The 23,209-nt window shown below is 40.2% G+C and overlaps 1 protein-coding gene across 7 annotated transcripts in view; it reads left to right on the forward strand.

The window, feature by feature from the left end:
- Window positions 1–23,209, forward strand: part of LOC137328028 (ETS-related transcription factor Elf-2-like) — a 139,580-nt gene that overhangs the window by 80,828 nt on the left and 35,543 nt on the right. For all 7 annotated transcript variants that reach the window (XM_067994120.1, XM_067994110.1, XM_067994102.1 and 4 more), the window contains one exon: window positions 6,316–6,429. In XM_067994120.1, the coding sequence (XP_067850221.1) occupies window positions 6,316–6,429 (114 nt within the window). The remainder of the gene's footprint in view (window positions 1–6,315; window positions 6,430–23,209) is intronic.

Below are 23,209 nucleotides of genomic sequence, written 5' to 3' on the forward strand. Positions count from 1 at the left end.
TATTTTTTGAGGGTAGGTGATGACGAAAATCACCTTCCTCGTAACTATAAATCAGAAATGAACACCAATAACCGTATTGTAAACTTTGAGCATTTTTACAAAAAAAATCTTAGGCAGATTGTCTTACCGACTTAGTCGCAAACTTGAATTGTTAAACTTCATTTTTTGAAAAATCGGTTGTTCACTCAAGTAACAAATTCCAACATTTTTCTGTTTGTGAAAAGGGGAACGATCTTACAACAAGTGTGAAATGCGACAGTTCGATCTATAAGGAAAACGATACTTTATTTTTATTAATGAAACGTGATGTTGCGCGGCAGGTAATACTTCCGCACTTAAGGCTTGTATTGTGTCTTCTGACTGAAAGCTTTGGACGCTTGCCATATTGCCTTATTTTGAGGCAACTGCACGTATAATTCGGCTGCTGGTTAGGGCTAGGAGATTTGTGGCGTGCTTAAATTTGGAAGTTGTAAATGCTGCATCAACCTGACCGCCACACTTCAGTAGATTTATGTGCATTTAACTTTACTGTACAGTCTTCCTCGGGAGGGGATTTAAAATTCAAATCGGTCTGCGCGTTGACGCAGCTACAACTACAACGCTTACGATTAAAATTTGATGAGGTTTTTAATGCGGCTTAATGTGCATCAAGTAATTGTGATGCTTTTTTAAAAAAAAAGTTAGTGAAATGGTAAGTCTAGTTCATGCTAGCTGCGGTTTGAATTTAAGTTTGCAAATGGAAACGTGCTGTGGAACATGTCCTCTGCGCCAGCCTCCTTCCTCCCAGATTAAAAGTTTACTTGGAGCCTGCTGTTCAGCTTTTGGGAAAGACGGAGTTGGACGGGTTGTGCACAAACTGCACATATATTCGCTCGCACGGCTGTACCAAGATCTGGCTTCCAATACATTTCCATAAATGGAAACAACCGCAAGCGGGATACCTTGGTGAAAGTTGTGTTGATCTGTAACAGGTGGCAATGCTATACGAGCTTGTGTGTGTGTGTGTGAGAGAGCGAGCGAGAGCAACAGACTACTTCTGACCTAATGTTGTTAGACTACCGTATGAAATCTAAAACTGCAGGCTCCACATTAGAGCCCAAATTTATATCAAACTACACAGCTGTGTATTTATAGCTGCCCTTTAAGCAAAGTTTGACCTCCTATCGTCAGTTGAGAGTATCAGCATTACATTTTTTCTGAATAACATTTAATGCGTTTTATTGGATGCATTCTGTAAAATGGCGTCTGCTTTTGATGACCAGAATCCTGGAGTATTAGATCCATAGTTTGACATGTTTTACTTAGATTATAACGTTAAGTATTATTCATTGGCCAAATCTGAGTTCCTGATAAAATGTTGGGAGGTATTTGAATTATTCTTGCCAATTTTCTTGCCTACTGCTGGGATACCAGTGCTGGTTCTGCTCCACTACCTTGCTCAAGTGGCCATTCTCAATGTGTAAGCCGACACAATGAGTATCTCCAGATTATTCTATCCTAGGGGGCATTACAATTGAGCCTGAACCTGTCTTCAACCAAGGACTGCATGTGCACTTACTGGAGGGGTGGAGTGTGACTGAATGCTTAGCTGGCTGACTTTCCACACCACCACCCGCCCCCCCCCCCCTTAAGCGCTGGTGACAGTTTTAATACCCTAGCTGAGATCAGCTAACTTTGTACAGACTGCAAATTGACCCTGGTATTTCTGACCCATATGACTGTTAGACGTTGTCTTACTGACAGAGCAATTGGGGGAGTTGCTGATTTTTTTTAAGTGGAGAGAAAATAAATAGGGGTGTGCAAATCATTATAATGTCATTGATGCTAGGTATGTCTTGAGCATAGTAACTTGTTTACAACTTTGGTAGTTCAGTTCCCCTAATAAACACTATGAGTCATGCATGCACATCATTCAGGAGCAATATACGCAGAATAGCATTTCAACTCTGATCCTACTACATGGGGCAGAACTGCATTAGTGGTGACTTATGGTGCATTAATGCTTTAGTCTGCTGGTTTTGCACTGCTGCTATCATCTTTAGGACAGTGCTTACCTAACGCGCTGGGGAAAGCAGTGCTCTGTGCACATGTACTTAAGTGCACGTCTGACCTCAACACACTAGCTTCCAACTGTTGGTGAAATTTCTAATGTTACAAAAGAACCAGCTGGATCGAATCTTAAATGTTCTGCAATGACACGAGTGGGCTCTTGAAAGTGTCAGTTTTAAATTTTGAAATGTTTGTTTCAGGAAGGTAACACTGGTGTACTGCAGCTGGTGCAAAAGGTGAGGGGACCCCATCAACCTCCTGAACTCAGTGGTGTGCATCCTTAGCATTCCTTTTGATCCTGAACTGAGCTTTCAACCTCACACCAGGTCCATCACCGAGACTGTCTTCTTTCACCTCTTGAACTTAGCCTACTTGCGTGCCTATCTTAATTCCAGCACGGTTACATCCCTCATCCATGCCTTCACCTTGAGGAATTGATTTATCTAATATCGTCTTTCCCTCTGCCCCCTTAACCAACCAAGATAGTTTTGTCTTGAGCTATAGTTTCTAGAGAATATGTAAATAGGATGTACAGTTGCATTTGTATCACTTGGGAATAATTTTGATAGGTTTGCTGCTCTTATGTTACGCATATGCTTGGGAGTAAAATGCTGCAATTCTAATTTTACAGTACTTCATAGAATCATAGAAAGTTACAGCACAGAAGGAGGCCATTCGGCCTATCGTGTCCGTGCCAGCCGAAAAAGAGCTATCCAGTTTAATCCCACTTTCCAGCACTTGGTCCGTAGCCTTGTAGGTTACGGCAGTTCATATGCACACCCAAGTACTTTTTAAATGAGTTGAGGGTTTCTACCTCTACCACCCTTTCAGGCAGTGAGTTCCAAAGCCTCACCACCCTCTGGGTGAAAAAAATTCTCCTTCGCTCCCCTCTAATCCTTCTACCAAATACTTTAAATCTAAGCCCCTTGGTCATTGATCCCTCTAAGGGAAATAAGTCCTGCCTATCCACTCTATCTAGTCCCATCATAATTTTATACACCTTAATTAAATCTCCCCTCAGCTTTCTTTGTTCCAAAGAAAACAACCAGAGCCTATCCAATCTTTTCTCATAACTAATATTCTCCAGTCCTGGTAACATCCTTGTAAATCTCCTCTGTACCCTCTAGTGCAATCACATCTTTTCCTGTAATATGGTGACCAGAACTGTATGCAGCACTCAAGCTGTGGCCTAACCAATGTTTTATACAGTTCTAACATAACCTCCCTGCTCTTATATTCTATACCTCAGCTAATAAAGGAAAGTATCCGGTATGCCTTTTCAACTACCTTATTTACCTGTCCTGCTACCTTCAGGAATCTGTGGACCTGCACTCCAAGGTCTCTTTGTTCCTCTACACCTCTCAGTATCCTCCCATTTATTGTGTACTCCCTTGCCTTGTTTGCCCTCCTCAAATGCATTACCTCAGACTTCTTTGGATTGAATTCCATTTGCCACTTTTCTGCCCACCTGACCAGTCCATTGATGTCTTCCTGCAGTCTACAGCTTTCCTCCTCACTATCAACCACACGGCCAATTTTTGTATCATCTGCAAACTTCTTGATCAAGCCCCCTACATTCAAGTCCAAATCATTAATATATACCACAAAAAGCAAGGGACCTAGTACTAAGCCTTGCGGGACCCCACTGGAAACAGCTTTCCAGTCGCAAAAACACCTGTCGACCATTACCCTTTGCTTCCTGCCATTGAGCCAATTTTGGATCCAACTAGCCACTTTCCCTTGGATCCCATGGGCTTTTACTTCTTTGACCAGCCGTGTGGGACCTTGTCAAAAACCGTGCTAAAATCCACGTAGACTACATCAAACGTGCTACCCTCATCTACCCTCCTTGTTGCCTCCTCAAAAAATTCAACTAAGTTAGTCAGCCACGATCTTCCCTTAACACATCCTTGTTGACTTGTAAGAAATGTAACTTTTAATACAGTTTCATCTTGTGCGCTTTGGATCATACGCAAACATAATCCCATTTTTCTTTTGCTTATTTAGTAAATAAGATGTGTATACCCAGTTTGATTTTCAAGCTATCGTGCTTCATAATTCCTCTTTCCTCCCCCCCCCGCCCCAAAAATGCCATTTCTTGTCAGATGCTAAAGAAGCCTGGGTATATAAAGTTTTCCTTGCCTCTATTTTCCAGTTCTTATTAAAAAGTCACCTTTTGTGGCAGAGGTTGATGAGGGAACCTTTTTTTTTGTTTGTCTTTTGGATTAGAATTAAGTCAGAGAGTGGAAGTGACTATATACTGCTGATGTTTTTCATTAAGGAGTAACATTTTTTAAATGGATGTTATGGAGAACAAAATGCTTTTTACAGCCAGGCTTCTTCAGCTTCTAGCAGCAATGGAGGTGAAAACTGATTTTGGGCACTGCATCTTTACAGTTACAGTATAACCTGTCTGAGTCTGTTTGTAGTTGCCACTGGCTTTTTCAGGAAGCTGTTGCTCTTCAATTAAATTCCTATTTTTTAGTGAACTTTAATTTCTCCATCGTCCTTTTATAAACCTAAATCTGCGGTGTGTAGTTCTTAAAAAATCTAGGTAGGGACTACATTCCTTCAGACTTGTTTCTTCACTACTTTTTGCTATCTGGGAAAAAAAGGTCAGGCTGCAGGTGGGCAGGAACATGCGGCTGCAGGTGGGCAGGAACATGCGGCTGCAGGTGGGCAGGAACATGCGGCTGCAGGTGGGCAGGAACATGCGGCTGCAGCCTGGTTGGTCCGCTCACATTCAGACTGATGGTCATAGCAGGCTGGCGGAAATGTTACTCTATCTGTAGTAAATATTTTTTCAATTACATATTTTTGGTAGAATTATAGTAGAAATTGCACCACCAGTGACACCACATGAATGAAATGCATCTTTTAAGAAGTTCAAATCCACTAACTTAACTACAATATTTTTTTCTTTTGAATTTAAGGTGTTTTCAATTATAAATAAGCTGATCTGGAAGGTCTGTCCTGTATATGGATGTCATTGAGGTGGTTTAACATGCATCAAATGACCATTTCAAATAAACTTTTTCTTTTTGCAACCATCTGGCACAGAGTAGTTTAAATCTGTTTTTGAATTATTTCATTTGCAGTATGACTCTTGTGCTGTACAGTACTGTGATTTTCTGTTTTGAGTTCCAAGTGTTAAATATTGTGGTTTCCTGTGTAATGGTGTGGTCACCACTGGAAAGTGACCAATTAATTGTATGGGACAGAGTGTAAATGGTGATATGTAACAATTCAGTGAGATTTTTCTTTGCAAATAATATAGATCACTTTTTTGTACATTTATCTGTGGTGCAGCATTACGCAAGGATTTACAGTTGTGTGTATGTATAATTGCATCTCTCCAACCAGGGAAGTTGCACAAAATTTGAAGATCAACTGCTTCTATTGAAAGGAGCTAGTATTTATTTTAACTTGTCTAATAATATGGCTTATTTCTATGGCGGTCCTTTTACTTTTTGAATTTTTTTTGGTGCATGTAACAAGGTGAGGGATGTCAGTGCTTGAAAATTCATAATTTTTCTACTTTGGCCATCCTGTATTAGCAGGAAGCTGTCCATATTTGGCAGAGCTCCCTCAAGAACGTGCCTGAATGCCTTTTCTTTCTATTTCCCATATTGTATCCGCCATTCTTGTAGCTTCTTTCTAAATGAGAGTGCTAATTGATGCTGAACCATAAGCAGTTTTTTTTCTGTGGATTATGCTTGTTGGGAACTGGCTTCAGAATGTCTAAATTCATAATACTCTCACAGGTACTGAAGAAAGGAGACATCAGTCTAGACTGTATTCTAACCTGGTTCCCAGAAGTGAAAGAACTATATGATTGACTGGCTGTGCCACCTAATTCACCAAATCAAAGAAAATTTCAAAACAAAAGCTATCATTTTGATTTAATTGTTAAACTAGTAGGACTAGCTTGGAGAAGTGTACTCCTCCTAGATCAGTTGGAGTTACACAGTAGTGTGCTTGTGTCTGCTGTTCAACAGGCAGATTGCCCAACTGCAAGTAGGCAGGAATTTGCAGCTGGAGTTAAACCATCTTGAAGGTGAGGGAAGGGAGTCTTGGAGGATTGTAGTGTTCACAATTCGACAACAACAATGGTATTCAATCAAGTCTTTAAAAAATATTGAAATTTCATTGCAACTTCTGTCACTAGAATTCTGTTGGTTTATGATCTCAAATTGCATACAAGTAATGCACCGTATGCATCCATTGGTACTTTGGCTTACAAAGTGTGTTGCTCTAATCTCACAGTGGAAGCATCTGTCCATAGCAGTCATGTCCACTGCACAGATAAGACCATCGAGGCTGCCGAGGCACTGCTCCATATGGATTCTCCATCCAGCCTGAGGGATGACAAGAACAGCGGTATGTAATCCTCTTTCTGAAAGTTGAAAGGTTTTGTCTTAAATATAAAAAGTAAAGTTTATTTTGTACAACTCATCCTTATTTGTTAGTTTTAATTCATTTTACAAACTCATTTATTGAACACTGTTCATGATTGGTCTGCTCTAAAGGTTAACACCGTTTTAAAAAAAAAAATAGCCTTCTGATGTCCGTGAATTGTTTTCACCAGAAAGATGTTTGCTTCACCGGAATTCTCTTCTTTGTCTAAAGTCAGGGCAAAGTGCCTCTCCTGAGTTCCATCTTGGGTGTAATTAATTTGCAGAATGTGGTCCAGGATGGGAACTTCACAGTGCAAACCTAAAAGCCGTACCTGAGTTGTCCTGGAGACATCATGTTCAAATCTGTAGAAAGTGAACTTCGGTCATCGGAGCCTTTTGGGAGATATCAATGGGGCAGAAATCGCTCCCGAAATAATGGAGAGCTCAATAGCACTCTCCGTTGTTCGTGGCGAAATGGCGGAGCAAGTTCCAGCGTTCGCACATGTGCAGTGAAATGCGGAAATCTGGAACTCGCTCCTAGCGGTTCACCGACTATATGACCGCTTTGAATTAAAGGGACATCACACACTGCAATCAGAGATATCATTGAAAAAGTGCAAACTTGCTTATTTGCCCAACTGGAAAGTAACTAATTGCGCCACCAAACAGGTATGCTTAAAAACACAGGTCCAAACCAAGTTTTAACAGCGCAGTAAGTCTTGATGACTGCCATACCACTAAAAATTAACTTTTAAAAATGTGGAGTCTCAGTTACTCATTTTAATAGTTTTTGGTAATTAAAAATTTTTTTTTTGACTTTTCCCTTCTGTCTCTTTTAATTCTTATTTCTTACCTTTTTTCACTATCTATAACTGTTTTTAACATTGATTTAAAATGTTGTATCTTTCACTTCCTGGTTTAACGTTCCAAGCCTGCAGAGACCGTGAACACAGCTGTCAAAAATGCTGTGATCTGATTGGTTGAGGGCAGAGCTTGATCCTCTCGCTTCTCCCAGGGTCCCTGCTTCGCCTGAACTGACGCTGGGCTCTTCTCCGCTTCCTAATAGAGGAAGTAGCCAACAAAAAGACCGCGGTAAGTTAGAGGGTTAGTATAAATCTATGGAGCGACGAGCAGTGTTGGTTCGCTGCTCTGAGCCATTTCTACCCCAATGAGTTTGGATTATCAAGAGAGAGCTTTTGATTTGCAATGCTTGGTTTTCAAAAGTTTCTCTATTAATAAATAGTTTCGGGAAGATTGACAAAATGGATTTTGTCAGTGCCTACTTTTGTCATTTTTATTGGGGTCGGAAATATCCAAGTTTTTAAAAATTCTTTCATGGGATGTGGGCATCGCTAGCAAGGCCAGCATTTATTGCCCATCCCTAATTGCTCTCGAGAAGGTGATGGTGAGCCGCCTTCTTGAACCGGTGCAGTCCGTGTGGTGAAGGTTCTCTCACAATTTTGATCAAAATCTCTGGCGTTTTTCTGCTTAAATCTTTAACCCATTGGTTAAAAGATTTTGTAATTTTTTTTTTTCTTCAGCTTTCTGTTTTTATTTAATTTACAGAAAAGGCTCTGCCTCTTACGGCCCAATTGGTAAAAGTTGGTATGAAATTGAGCTAACCAGACCATTTTTGGTCTATGTTTAGTTAGCTGATGTCACCCAGGGTTACAGTGTTGCACCTGGCCTCAGTGACCCAGCACTCGAGAGGGGACACATGATGAATTGCTTGGCTTGGACTTAACGGGTCAATTTGACAGCCAGCTGCACCTGTGTCATGTCTTTGTTGTCAGAGGGAAATTAAGTTGCTGAAGCTTAAAACAAGTGTGGGGGGGTGGTGGTGGGGAAAGAGAGAGACTAGTATTGGGGGTTCTCTGGTTGAGGTACACACCCTCACCTCACATGATTCTTATTTAAATTAATTTGTTGGTGGATACAGTCAAAGCGTTAGGTGCTTTTGGTTTGGTTGGGGGTATCTCTTAAAAGCATATAATTTGACAATAGGACTGAGGGTGTAGCCAAGAATTTGGAATCATTGGTCAAATGCAGTTTTTGACGGGCAAGTGTATTCTTTTAATCTGTCGATTAACCCCAAATCCTACAAAACTCGCGGAATTATTGTAGATTCTCAGTTACCTCATTATTTTGTTTTATGTCTCAAAATTTCTATTTGGGGACTGATAGGTGCCGTTCTCAATGTACAGACATGAAGTTCTGCTATTGTGATAGAACTTCTTGTTCACGGAAGTAACTGAATCACTAAGCCTATACGTTTACATTAAGATTATTTAGCACTGTCCTTTGAAGGAATATAATTTAATATTAAAAATCTTGTGTGCATGCATTTCCTGTCCAAAAACTTCATTCTTGTTATGCTTTTTGTTAATATTTAGCATTGAAAATGCCTATGTAATCAGTTATAATAAGAATTTGCAATGTAAACAGGTCCCAGTGACGCTCTAGTTGTAGGCTACAACCATTAGGTAGTGTTGTGGCCCCTGTATCCGTTTTCACTATCATCTAACATACCTTGAGCAATGCTATGGGCGATCTATATATATATATATATATATATATATTTTAAATTCTTGCATCTGCGCGCACTTCTTGTACACTTGACTTCCTGTTGTCACGTTTTTGTCATACTACTTGTGTCAACTACTTTCCATTATGAATTTTTTTATGGTCACATTTATAATGAGTTTTGCCTATGTAAATCGGTCATTCTGATTTGCGCAATCTGGCCACCGGGTTCCTGAAATATTTTTCATCTGCCATTTTTTTCCTAAATAACTGAAATTTCTAGTATCCAAATTAAGGGTTTCAAGAAAATCAAAAATATACATGTTTCACAATAGCATGATTAAATTTATCTATTGAAATTCTTTGAGTCTTCACTCTTTCATTAAAGGTTTTACTTGAAGGCCTCCGCTTCTCTCAAAAGCCAGGGCTTGGACCTGATATTTTTTCCCCAGAGCAGTGTTGCTGTGAGCTGAATTTGTATCACACAGAATTACATAGAAATTACAGCAAAGAAACAGGGCATTCGGCCCAACTAATCTCTGCTGGTCTTTATGCTCCACATGAGCCTCCTCCCAATCTATTTCATCTAACCCTATCAGCGTATCCTTCTGTTCCTTTCTCCCTCATGCACTTATCTAGCTTCCCCTTAAATGTGTCTATGCTATTTGCCTCTACCACTCCATGTTGAAGTTGTACAAGACATTAGTAAGGCCACACTTGGAATACTGTGTACAGTTCTGGTCACCCGATTATAGAAAGGATATTATTAAACTAGAAAGAGTGCAGAAAAGATTTACTAGGATGCTACCGGGACTTGATGGTTTGACTTATAGGGAGAGGTTGGATAGACTGGGACTTTTTTCCCTGGAGAGTAGGAGGTTTCGGGGTGATCTTATAGAAGTCTATAAAATAATGAGGGGCACAGATAAGGTAGATAGTCAAAATCTTTTCCCAAAGGTAGGGGAGCCTATAACGAGGGGGCATAGATTTAAGGTGAGAGGGGAGAGATACAAAAGGGTCCAGAGGGGCAATTTTTTCATTCAAAGGGTGGTGAATGTCTGGAACGAGCTGCCAGAGGCAGTAGTAGAAGCGGGTACAATTTAGTCTTTTAAAAAGCATTTGGACAGTTACATGGGTAAGATGGGTATAGAGGGATATGGGCCAAGTGCAGGAAATTTGGGACTAGCTTAGTGGTATAAACTGGGCGACATGGACATGTTGGGCCGAAGGGCCTGTTTCCATGTTGTAAATTTCTATGATTCTATGATTCTAAGGTCCACATTCTAGTCACTCTCTGGGTAAAGAAGTTTCTCCTGAATTCTTTATTTGATTTATTAGTGACTGTCTTATATTTATGACCCCTAGTTTTGAACTCCCCCCACAAGTGGAAACATCTTCTCTACGTGTACCCTATCAAACCCTTTCATAATTTTAATGATGTCTATTAGGCCACCCCTTAGCCTTTTTTTCTAGAGAAAAGATCCCCGGCCCGCTCAGTCTTTCCTGATAGTTATAATCTCTCAGTTCTGGTATCATCCATGTAAATTTTTCTTGCATCTTCTCCAGTGCCTCTATTATTCTTGTAATATGGAGACCAGAAATCTGCACAATACTCCAAGTGTGGTCTAACCAAGGTTCTGTATAAGCTTAACATAACTTCTCTGATTTTCAATTCAATTCCTCTAGAAATGAACCCCAGAACTTTGTTTGCATTTTTTATGGCCTTGTTAACCTGCCTTGCTACTTTTAATGATTTGTGGATCTGTACCCCCAGATCCCCTTGCTCCTTTATCCCATTTAGACTCCTCTTTTCCAAGGAGTATGTGGCTTCCTTATTCTTCCTATCAAAATGCATCACCTCACACTTACCTATATTGAAATTAATTTGCCATTTACATGCCCATTCTGCAAGTTTGTTAACATCATCTTGTATTTTGTTAGTCTTCCTCAGTATTAACTACCCCCGCCCCCCCCCCCCCCCCAAATTTGGTGTCATCTGCAAACTTTGTACTTCCGATTCCCGAGACCAAATTGTTAATGTAAATGAAGAACAGCAGTGGTCCCAGCACTGATCCCTGTGGAACGCCTCTCCCCACCTTCCGCCAGTTTGAGTAACTATCTTAACCCCCACTCTCTTGTAGCCAGCTTGCTATCCATTCTGCTATTTGTTCCCTGACTCCACTCTCTAACCATAGTCATGAATCTACTATGTATTGTACAGTCTGAGCATGTATGGTATACCTAATTTTTCAGTATGCATTAGTACTGTTTGGTCAGCTGTATTGATGGAATGTATTCATTTAGCTTCTAGCACTTTATGCTCAGTATCTTTTGTTCAAATTTTGAAAAATGAGAGCCAATTTAAGAAGTTTTATTGAGGTAAAATTTATATTGATTGTTTTAAAAACTGTATATGTGTGTGTATCTGATTCTGATTACACACTTGCTTTAGCTTTTATTTTGTGTCCTATAAACTAGAACATGTATTAAGTTGAGATAGAGGGACTGGGGTCAATGAGAGAGTTAATGTTCTCGTATAAATTAATTAATTGCTCTCCTATAGCATTGCGCATGGGGAATCAAGATCAAGTACAGTCCTCGAGTGCAGTGGGGTTAGATGGCACCGGGGTTTATTAGATGAGTTGAGGGAGGGCTGTAACGCTAAAGGTGGAAGGTAGAGCAGGGATAGGAGGGGTGCACAAAGAGCTATTTAAATAAAAACCTGTTAGTGACAAAGTTAGTAAGATTTAAAGGAAAACTGGAATATAAAGATTTTAAAACACTGGAGAGGAGCTGGCGGGAAGTAGTGAGGAGCCTGGAAGCCTGAACTGGCAAAATTTAATGAGAAGTATTTAAAAATAAAGCAAAAAATTGAGGATTTATATTTTATTTTAAAAGAAAATGTAAGCGTTCAAAAATGTGTCCAAAATGCTGTCAGAATGGAGCAGGGTGGGGGTTAGCGCAAATGGCGTGGAACTCGGATCAGTGGGAGATGGGAATTGAGTTAGGGATACAGTGGTGATAGATCTGACCTGGCAAAATTCATATTTTTAAAAATGAAGATAAAAATCAATTATAATATAGAAATAAAGATTGAGCATAAAAGACATTCAAACTACCTTTATCTGTGCAGGCTGCTTCTTGAGACTTGGAAGGCTTATAAGCTGTATAAATGCTGGCTGAGTTGCTGGCATAATTGGATGTATGACAGCTTATAGCTGCTCACTTCACAATGGGAAATCCTATTGAGAGACACCTGGTGGCCTGACAGAGAATGGTGATGGCCAAATGTTGACATTTTAACATAGCAAATTTACCTCTTTAGAATGGAGCACATGACACATTTACTGATAAATATATTAGATCTACCGCAGTGTTGTTAACAATTAGTCAGAGGAAAATGTATGTCTTTTAGCTGTGTTCACTGTACCAGGCTGAAAGAGATAAGAGAATCATCTCTAGAGCAATGGTCATTATTGTAGTTTTTTTTAAGTGTGAAGTATTGTCTTTGGAGGAAGTAACAGCAGGCATTGCCGTTACCCATTGTTTTCAATGTATGGGAGAGTGACAGCATTACCAACTCGACGATTTTAAAAATATAGAATCATAGGGTACAGCATGGAAGGAGGCCATTCGGCCCATCGAATCTATGCAAGAGCAATGCGGCTAGTCCCACTCCCCCGCCCTATCCCCGTAGCCCTGCAAATTTTTTCCTTTCAACTACTTATCCAGTTCCCTTTTGAAAGCCACGATTGAATCTGGCTCCTCCACCACCTGCCTGCACCCCCCACAGCAGTGCATTCCAGATTCTAACCACTCATTGCGTAAAAAAGTTTTTCCTCATGTCACCTCTGCTTATTTTGCCAATCACCATAAATCTATGTCCTCTGGTTCTTAACCCTTCGGCCCAATGGGAACAGTTTCTCTCTATCTATTCTGTCCAGTCCCTTCATGATTTTAAATACCTCTATCAAATCTCTTCTCAATCTTCTCTGTTCCAAGGAGAACAACTCCAGCTTCTCCAGTCTAGCCATGTAACTAAAGTCCCTCATCCCTGGAATTATTCTAGTAAATGTTTTCTGCACCCTCTCTGAGGCCTTCACATCTTTCCTGAAGTGTGGTGTCCGGAACTGGACACAATATTCCAGCTGTGGCCGAACCAGTGTTTTATAAAGTTTCATAATAACTTCCTTACTTTTGTACTCTATACCTCTATTTATAAAGCCCAGGATCCCATATGCTTTTTTAACTGCTTTCTCAAACAGCCCTGCCACCTTCAACGATTTGTGCACATAGGCCCCCAGATCTCTGTTCCTCTGCCCCTTTTAGAATTGTGCCCTCTAGCTTATATTGCCTCTCCTCATTCTTCCTAACGAAATGTATAACTTCACATTTTTCTACCTTAAATTTCATCTGCCACATGTCTGCCCATTTCACCAGCCTATCTATATCCTCTTGAAGTCTATCTATCCTTCTCACTGTATGCAGCCCTTCCAAGTTTTGTGTCATCTGCAGATTTTGAAATTGTGCCCTGTGCACCCATGTGCAAGTCATTAATATATATCAAGAAAAGCAGTGGTCCTAGTACCGATCCCTGGGGAACACCACTGTATACCTCCCTTCAGTCCGAAAAACAACCATTCACCACTACTCTCTGCTTCCTGTTACTTAGCCAATTTTGTACCCATGCTGCTACTGCCCCCTTTATTCAATAGGCTTCAATCTTGATGACAAACCTATTATGCAGCACTTCATCAAATGCCTTTTGAAAGTCCACATACACCACATCAACCACATTGCCCTTATCTACCTTCTCTTAACTCATCAAAAACTCTTATCAGGTTAGTTAAACACTATTTGCCTTTAACACATCTGTGCTGGCTTCCCCTAATCAATCCACACTTGTCCAAGTGACTGCTAATTCTGTCCTGGATTATCGTTTCTAAAAGTTTCCCCACCACTGAGGTTAAACTGACTGGCCTATAGTTGCTGGGTTTATCCTTACACCCTTTTTTGAACAAGGGTGTAACATTTGCAATTCTCCAGTCCTCTGGCACCACCCCTGTATCTAAGGATGATTGGAAGATTATGGCCAGTACCTCTGCAATTTCCACCCTTACTTCCCTCAGCAACCTAGGATGCATCCCATCTGGATTGGGTGACGTATCTACTTTAAGTACAGCTAGCTGTTCTAGTACTTTATCAATTTTTAGCCCATCCAGTATCTCAACTATATCTTCCTTTACTGAGACTCTGGCAGCATAATCTTCCTTGGTAAAGCCTGATGCAAAGTACTCATTTAATACCCCGGCCATGCCCTCTGCCTCCATGAGTAGATCTCCTGTTTGGTCCCTGATCGGCCCTACCCCTCCTTACTGCCCGTTTGCTGTTTACATGCCTGTAGAAGACTTTTGGATTCCCTTTTATGTTTGCTGCCAGTCTATTGTCATACTCTTTCTTTGCCCCTCTTATTTCCTTTTCACTTCCCCTCTGAACTTTCTATATTCTGCATAGTTCTCACTTGTGTTATCAACTTGACGTCTGTCATACGCCATTTTATTCTGCTTCATCTTACTCTCTCTTTTGTTATCCAGGGAGCTCTGGCTTTAGTTGCCCTATCTTTCTCCCACGTGGGAATGTGGCAGAACTGCACACCAAGAGGATATAGACAGGCTGGTGAAATGAGCAGACGTGGCAGATGTGCAGCGATGTACAGTTATGAGACTATACCTGAGCCATCTCCTCCTTAAAGGCTGCCCGTTGTTCAATTATAGTTTTGCCTGCCAATCTTTGATTCCAATTTGCCTGGGCCAGATCTGTTCTCATCCCACTGAAATTGGCCCTTCTCCAATTGAGTATTTTTACTTGTCCTTTTCCGTAACTATTCTAAACCTTATGATATTATGATCGCTGTTCCCTAAATGTTCCCCCACTGACACTTGCTCCACTTGGCCTGCCTCATTCTCCAGAACCAAGTCCAGCAAAGCCTCCTTCCTCGTAGGGCCGGAAATGTACTGGTCAAGAAAGTTCTCCTAAACACAGGTCAAAAATTCTTCCCCCCCCCCCCCCCCCTCTTTTCCCTTATTATTACTATCCCAGTCTATATTAGGGTAGTTGAAGTCCCTCGTTATCACAACTCGATGGCTTTTGCACCTCTCTGTAATTTCCCTGCAAATTTGCTCCTCTATCTCCTTCCCACTAGCTGGTGGCCTATAGAATACACCCAGTTGTGAAATGGCACCTCTCTTGTTATCTCTAACTAAATAGATTCTGTCCTTAACCCTTCCAGGACATCCTCTCTCTCCAGCACTGCAATATTCTCCTTAATACCGCCCCCCCCCCCATTTCTTCCTTTCCCTATCTTTCCTGAACACCTTGTATCCAGGAATATTTAGCACCCAATCCTGCCCTTTTTTGAGCCAGGTCTCAGTTATCACCACATCATATTCCCGTGTGCAATAGATATGATTTTTTATTTTTGTCTTTCCAGTATGCATTGATACTGTTGTATTGATGTGTATTTGGTATCATTTGTACTTGAGGAACTCCATGCCTTGGGTTATTAGAAATTGCAATAATTAGAGATAAATATATAGGGTCAGAAATGCTGGAATGGCACATCTAGTGAGCAACGTTAATTGGATGTTTTACCTCACCTTTCAGATCGCACTATATTTGCACCACAAATTGCTGGAAATGCAAAACAATAATGGTGCAGCGATGTCAATGTTGCATCAGGAATCTCATCAACATCGTACCCAATGGTCTATCACCTTAACCAATGAAAGAAAAGGATAGAGAAAGAAACTGAGCGAATGACGAGGCAGGAAATAGGGTGAATTAGAGTCAAATTAGATACAGAAAGAGAAATAGAGAGGGGCAGAAGGGTAGTAGATTAAGAGAGTGAGAAAAGAAGAGACCGAAAGGAAAAGTAAGAAAAATATTAAAAAGAATAAGCAGAAGATGAGGTCATGGTAACCTAGTTGTGTTTGGGAATTGTTGTATTGGTCCTTGAGAAGTTAATGAGTGAATGGCAGGGTAGGTGTGTGAAACATACAAACATTCTTAACTCAATGTATAGAACCATCAGCCTTGTCCATTATCAGGAGCAGTGGAACTGCTTTCATAGGAACATAGGAATTGCTAGACAAAAAAAGACTCCAGGTCCATCTAGTTGGCCTTCTACCATCTTGGTAGTCACACGATATGTTGATGATCGAATTGTTGACTAATCTTAGCAATCAATCTCTATCAATTAGTTTACAACAGACCCAGAAATTACATGAGGAAAACCCCCAGTGATGGGGAGCTTTAGGAACCATAGGTCCTAAGACACCTTTTTCCTCCCATGCTACACTTACCACATCATGTCTCAAATGTACTGTATACTGTATCCCAAAATTATTTTCTGAAAAAAATCTATCTAATTTTCATTTGCGTGTCGAAACAGATTTACATCCTGAAAATTATTGGCTTCTGACACTTAACTGGATGGCAAGACTGGCACAAAAATACTGCCAAGACATTGTTTTAAAAACCTATAGAAACAATTCACTGCCTGCTGGAGTGAGACTCTACAGCTTCATTTGTTTCCTTGCTGGACCTCCAAGGTGGAGTCATGTCAGGACCATAAATCACATCGTTGACCGGGAGAGTCCTTACAACATGAATTACCAGCCCTAAATGGTGCTGTTACGATTAATTTGCATTAACGGTGTCAATCCCGAAATTTCAGGGGACATGATGAATTTTAGTGGGGAGGCACACTGCAAGGTTGAAATTTTTTTGGTTTTGTCGAGACTAACAGCAGATCATTCTGCAATTTGTGGAGAATCAGAACTCGTGGTGCATCTCTTCTTCACCAATTGCTGGATTTTTTACGAACTACTAATAGCAAGTGCCGTTAATTCGATTATTTTTCCAGCAATTTTTGGGCCATTAGAAATTAATCCTAAATTACAGCAAGCACTTCTGAGTTAACGAAGTGTAATATTAAACTTCTCTGCTGTTGGAGGCAGCACTGCTGTTCCAATCATCAATTTGCCAAACAGTGGTCAGATTTATTAGAGGTATTTACACCACTTTAAACACAAGTTTGAATACTTTGTTTTGTCGTAAAGATATATGGGTCTGTAAAAGGCCAGGGTAACGAATATTGCTATTTTTTTTTAAGTATAGAGAAAATTTTGCCTTGGGAGAGAGCACTTTTATATAACTGGGAATTAAATTCCCTCTTGCATTTGAAAGAAAGTTTGCAAAAGTGATGTATATTAGCAGATCTCATGGGGTTACTCAAGTTGAAATGGAAGAGTGTGATAGAAATATAGTAGAGGAAGTATGCACTATATACGAGGCTTCCAATGTAATATTTAGAAATGTGTAATAGTAAAAACCACACGGCACGCTTCAGACAACACTGCCTATTTTGCAACTGAAATCTTGAAATGCTGCCTGTTTCTGAGCAGCAACCTAAAACTGATGAGCATATCCCAAGCTCTTTCACTGAACATGAATTAGGCTCCCGGTGACTCCAGGCTGCATTTATTTGTAACAATTAGACTGTGGAATTAAAGGGAAAGTTGAATTTAAACACCGTTCAACCTTTGCAGCAGAATGATGCTTTTTGCAGTACCTGGTATAAAGCTTGTGTTGCTATAAAACTGCATATCATTTGATTTATCATGAATCATCATCACGGCTTGACAGTCCAAAACTGTAGCCAGGATCTGGTGGTGTCTTTCATCTCATAGTTGTTCAGGAAGTTGACGGGTGGGGGGCGGGGGGGCACTGCATCATTCATTATTTAATGAATAATGCCATGGGAGATCCCCTATTATATGTATTAGTGGATCTCCTGTGGTATTGTCCTTGTGAGTCAGAGGATAGACTTGTTACAATTATGGATATTATGCCATCTGCTGAATAATGTATTCTGATTAGTTTCTCTCCAATGGCATTGCTTATGGACAAAAACTCTCTTCCTGTAACATCCTTCCTCTTTCCCTCCTTCCTCTTTCCCGCCCTCATTCCTCCGCCAGGATCTTTTACGTCCACCTGAGTGCAGTCGGGGTCTTGGTTTAACGTCTTATCTGAAAGACGCAGCCTCCGCCAGTGCAGTACTCCCTCAGTACTGTACTGAAGTGTCGCCATAAACTGTGCTTGCATCTCAAGTGAGGCTTGAACCCATGACCTCCTTACTCAGAGGTGAGATTGGAGATGAGGAAGATGCAACATATTGATGAGGCAGAAGGAAGAGGCCACAGATAGAATTTTTATGCACTCTGAGGTGAAGGTGCAGGGGAGGGATGAGAAGCCATCGCTGGAGGTGTTATTGGCAACATTCAGATAATAAGAAGTGGAACCAAGCAAGTGCAGTTAGATGGAACTGGACAATGGAGGAGGCATTGCAGGATGATGGCATGGTTGACCATGTCAATGGCTGCAGAGGGGTCAATTAACTTTTTAAATTCTTCATTTTAACTACGAATCAATCTTGTTCATAGTGCAGTATGTTCTATTTGGGGTAGAACCATTTTTGAATACTATGATGTTGGAGGGGCAAGCTCTTAGTTTGCAACTGTATTTCATGTAGATAGAACTCTCTGTTGAAAGAGAGAAATTGCATTTGTATAGTACTTTATTACATCTCTCAGGATTTGCCAAAAGCAATTAATTAGTCAGTGTTGTGTAGGTAAATATGGCAACCTTTTTGCACACAGCAAAATCCCACAAACAGCAGTGAGATAAATGACCAGTTAGTCAGTTTTTTTTGGCAGTGTTGGTTGAGGGAGGGATGTTGTCCAGAACACTGGGAGAAGTCCTTGTTCCTTTTTGAATAGTGTCATGGGATCTTTTAAGGCCATCTGAATTACTGGAACTTGGTTTAATGTTTCATCCAAAGGATGACACCACCAACATTGCAGTGCTACCTTAGTACTGCTGTGAACTGTTGGCCTATATTATGTGCTCAAGTTCTTGGTGGGGGGAATTGAACCCACAACTTTCTGAACTCTTACATAGAATGTACAACACAAACAGGCCATTTGGCCGAACAGGTCCATGCCGGTGTTTATGCTCCACACAAGCCAACCCTCTTGTAATTTTAATAGTGTCTTTGTTGCAAAGAAACTGATGTACTATTTCAGTGTCTTTTTGAGTACAGTGTGGTGTCAAACTGATAGTCATTCATCTAAATACTCTGAACTGGTTGCTCTTAAGTGTGGGATAATTTATGGCTCTGAAATGTTAGTCTTGAGGGATGTACTCCAAAAGGCATTGAAATAGTACAGTAATTTCTACTTGACTAAGTGTTGCACATGAACGACATCATTGCTGTGATGCCAAATTAGTTATAGCAGCTCTAGAGCAAGAGTTACAGCAATTGCAACATCCCCTGTCTATTTATCAAAGGGCAGAAGAGAGATAAGGAGGGGCATGCTAAGGAAGGTTGTGGGAAAGGAGAAGGAGGAAGAGTGGGGTGGATTAAAGAGATTTCTGTTTCTTCACTGCTTCATTTGTAGTTAAAGGAAAATGCAGATTTTTTTTTTGTTTGTTGAGACCAACAACTTATACATAATCTTTATTGCATCCTGCCCAAATATGCCACAATATTGGGGGGAGACTTCCAACTATAAATATATGGATAAAGAACTTGCTTAGATTTCATGGGTGAAATTTAAAACCCCTCATTAATATTTTGAGCCAATTTAGCCTAATTTGTTATTGGCTTTGCATGAAATAAAAATCCTGTGAAAATAGCAATTTATTAAATTGTACGGTCCTGTATTTTCTGAGTGTTCTCTTTATTTGGCAGTCATTGCAGGATATATATTACAGAATATAATTATGACTGCTACAGATCTTTCAGGCTTCCAGATTAATTTAAATATTGTGTAGTCAGTTTAATTGCACAAAAAAGAATATTTTTGAGAATTACTACTTTACATAAAAAGATTGAATTACAGTGGTCGGGGGCAGGGGGTTTCAAGCTTTTTGTGTTCATGGACTGTCTGGATACTACTACAACAATAATATGCCATGGGCTACATAAGCCATATAATTTTTTTAATCAATGTTCTATTGATTTGCATATATTTCAAGCTGTGTATAAGAAACTTCCGGGCCCATGAAATTTGAACTGAAAAAATCTGCAAGTGAGAAATATAAAACTGGATTGCCAGGGCTCACAGGCCATATATGGCCAAAGTTTGCACATTTTTTTATGCTCATATCCAGAGTACCATGTACATTTCCTTTACAGGAGAACCTGTGCTTCATTTTACCCTAACTTTGTTCAAATTTAATTTTGTAACAACTTGCCTCAGTTGATAGCACTTCTGAGTCAGAGGGTTGTGTTTTCAAGCCCGGTTCACGCACATTGTCTCGGCTGACACATCAATCAATGCTGACAGAATGCTGCATTGTCATTCTTTGGACAAATATTAAACCAAGGCCGTAATTGCCTGTTAAAGATCTCGTAGCACGTTGAAACAGAGCAGCATTCTTCCCGGTGTCCCGGCCAACGATCTTCCTATAACCAATGCCAATTTTTAAAAAAACGTTAACTGATCATCCCCCTCATTATGGAACCTTACTGTACGCAATATTCACTGCACTTCAGAGTTATATATGAAGTGTTTTGGGATTCCTGAGAGATATGAGGTGCTATACAAATACAAGTTTCTCTTTCTTTTCTCTCACTCTCCCTTTCACATTCTCTCTATCTTTTGCGCATTCTCTCTTTGATATGTCCTGTCTCTTTCATGTGTTCTCTCTCCTTTTGCACACTTTCCATATGCTGGATATTCATATGGTCATTGTAAAGCTGAACACCACAAAATGTGTGCCTTTTATAAATTGTGAGCCATGTATCCAATCACCACACTTAATAATTGGAGATCATGCTAGTTGTGTGAACAGGAAATCTTGCTGGATAAAAATGTCAGATTATAATTTCTTCATGACCAGCCTCTTAGATTACATTTTTGAGCGTCATCTCCTTTCCTAATGACCCTAATCACAGGCACAAGTCTCTAATGCCATAAATCCCCTGATTGCGCATCAAACAAAACAGCAAATCCTCTTTTTAACTAGTTACTGGTATTGAGAGTATTTGATTTAGATTAATGCTCCTTGTTAAACTTAAAGCCAATTACATAGGTATGTGGGGCGAGTTGGCTAAGGTAGATTGGGAAATCAGATTAAAAGATGTGACGGTAGATGAACAGTGGCAGACATTTAAAGAAATATTTCAGAATTCTCAAGGAATATACATTCCATTGAGAAATAAAAACTCCATGGGAAAAGTGATCCATCCGTGGCTAACTAAAGAAGTTAAGGATAGTATTGGATTAAAAGAAAAGGCTTATAATGTTGCGAAGAATAGTAGTAAGCCTGAGGATCGGGAGAGTTTTAGAAACCAGCAAAGGATAACCAAAAAATTGATTTAAAAAGGGAGAAAATAAAATGAGAGTAAACTAGCAAGAAATATAAAAACAGATTGTAAGAGCTTCTACAAGTGTGTAAAATGGAAGAGTAGCAAAGGTAAACGTTGGTCCCTTAGAGGCTGAGACAGGAGAAATTAAAATGGGGAATAAGGAAATGGCAGAGATGTTAAACAAATATTTTGTATCTGTCTTCACAGTAGAAGACAAAAAGTATACCAAGAATAGTGGGGAACCAAGTCGCAAATGAGAGTGAGGAACTTAAAACAATTAATATCAGTATAGAAAAAGCACTAGTCAAACTAATGGGACTAAAAGCCAACAAATCCCCTGGCCCTGATGGCCTACATCCTAGGCTTCTAAAAGAGGCGGCTGCAGAGCTAGTGGATGCGTTGATTGTGATCTTCTAAAATTCCCTAGATTCTCGAACAGTCCCCATGGATTGGAAAGTAGCAAATGTAACCCTGCTATTCAAGAAAGGAGGGAAGAGAGAAAACAGGGAACTACAGGCCAGTTAGCCTGACATCAGTCATTGGGACAATGCTGGAATCCATTATTAAGGAAGTAGTAGCAGGGCACTTAGAAAATCATATCGTTAGTCAGAGTCAACATGGTTTAATGAAAGGGAAATCATGTTTAACAAATTTATTAGAATTCTTTGAGGATGTAACTAGCAGGGTAGATAAAGGGGAACCAGTCGATGTAATATATTTGGATTTCCAAAAGGTATTCGATAAGATGCCACATTAGGTGCAAGATAAGGGCTCATAGGGTTCGGGGTAATATTAGCATAGAGGATTGGTTAACGGACAGAAAACAGAGTAGGAATAAATGGGTCATTTTCAGACTGGCAGGATGTAACTAGTGGGGCGCCGCAAGGATCAGTGCTGGGGCCTCAGCCAATTACAATCCATATTAATGACTTCGATGAAGGGACACACTGTAATGTATCCAAGTTTTCTGATGATACAAAGGTAGGTAGGAAAGTAAGCTGTGAGGAGGACAGAGACTGCAAAAGGGTATAGACAGGTTAAGTAGGTGGGCAAGAAGATGGCAGATGGAATATAATGTGGGGAAATGTGAGGTTATTCACTTTGGTAGGTAGAATAGAAAAGCAGAATATTTTTTAAATGGTGAGAAACTATTAAATGTTGGTATAAAAACAGAAAATGCTGGAAGACCTCAGTAAGTGAGGCAGCATCTGTGGAGAAAGAAACAGAGTTGACGTTTTAGGTCGAAGACCTTTCATCTGTTGGTGTTGAGAGAGATCTGGGTGTCCTCATACAAGAAACACAGGAAATTAGCATGCAGGTAGGTACAGCAAGCAATTAGGATGGCAAATGGCATGTTGGCCTTTATTGCAAGGGATTGGAGTACAAGAGTAAGGAAGTCTTGCTACAATTATACAGTGCTTTGGTGAGACCCACCTGGAGTACTGCATATAGTTTTGGTCTCCTTATCTAAGGAAGGATATACTTGCCTTAGAGGCAGTGCGGTGAAGGTTCACTAGATTGGACAACCCTCTCAACCAAGGATTCAATGAGGAGAGATTAAGTAGAATGGGCCTATACTCTCTGGAGTTTAGAAGAATGAGAGGTGATCTCATTGAAACATACAAGATTCTGAGGGGGCTTGACAGGGTAGATGCTGAAAGGTTGTTTCCCCTGTCTGGCGAGTCTAAAACTAGTGAGCATAGTCTCAGGATAAGAGGTCGGTCATTTAAGACTGAGATGAATTTCTTCACTCAGGGTTGTGAATCTGGAATTCTCTACCCCAGAGGGCTGTGGACACTGAGTC

This window comes from Heptranchias perlo, chromosome 1 (genome assembly GCF_035084215.1).
Source record: "Heptranchias perlo isolate sHepPer1 chromosome 1, sHepPer1.hap1, whole genome shotgun sequence".
NCBI lineage: Eukaryota > Metazoa > Chordata > Chondrichthyes > Hexanchiformes > Hexanchidae > Heptranchias > Heptranchias perlo.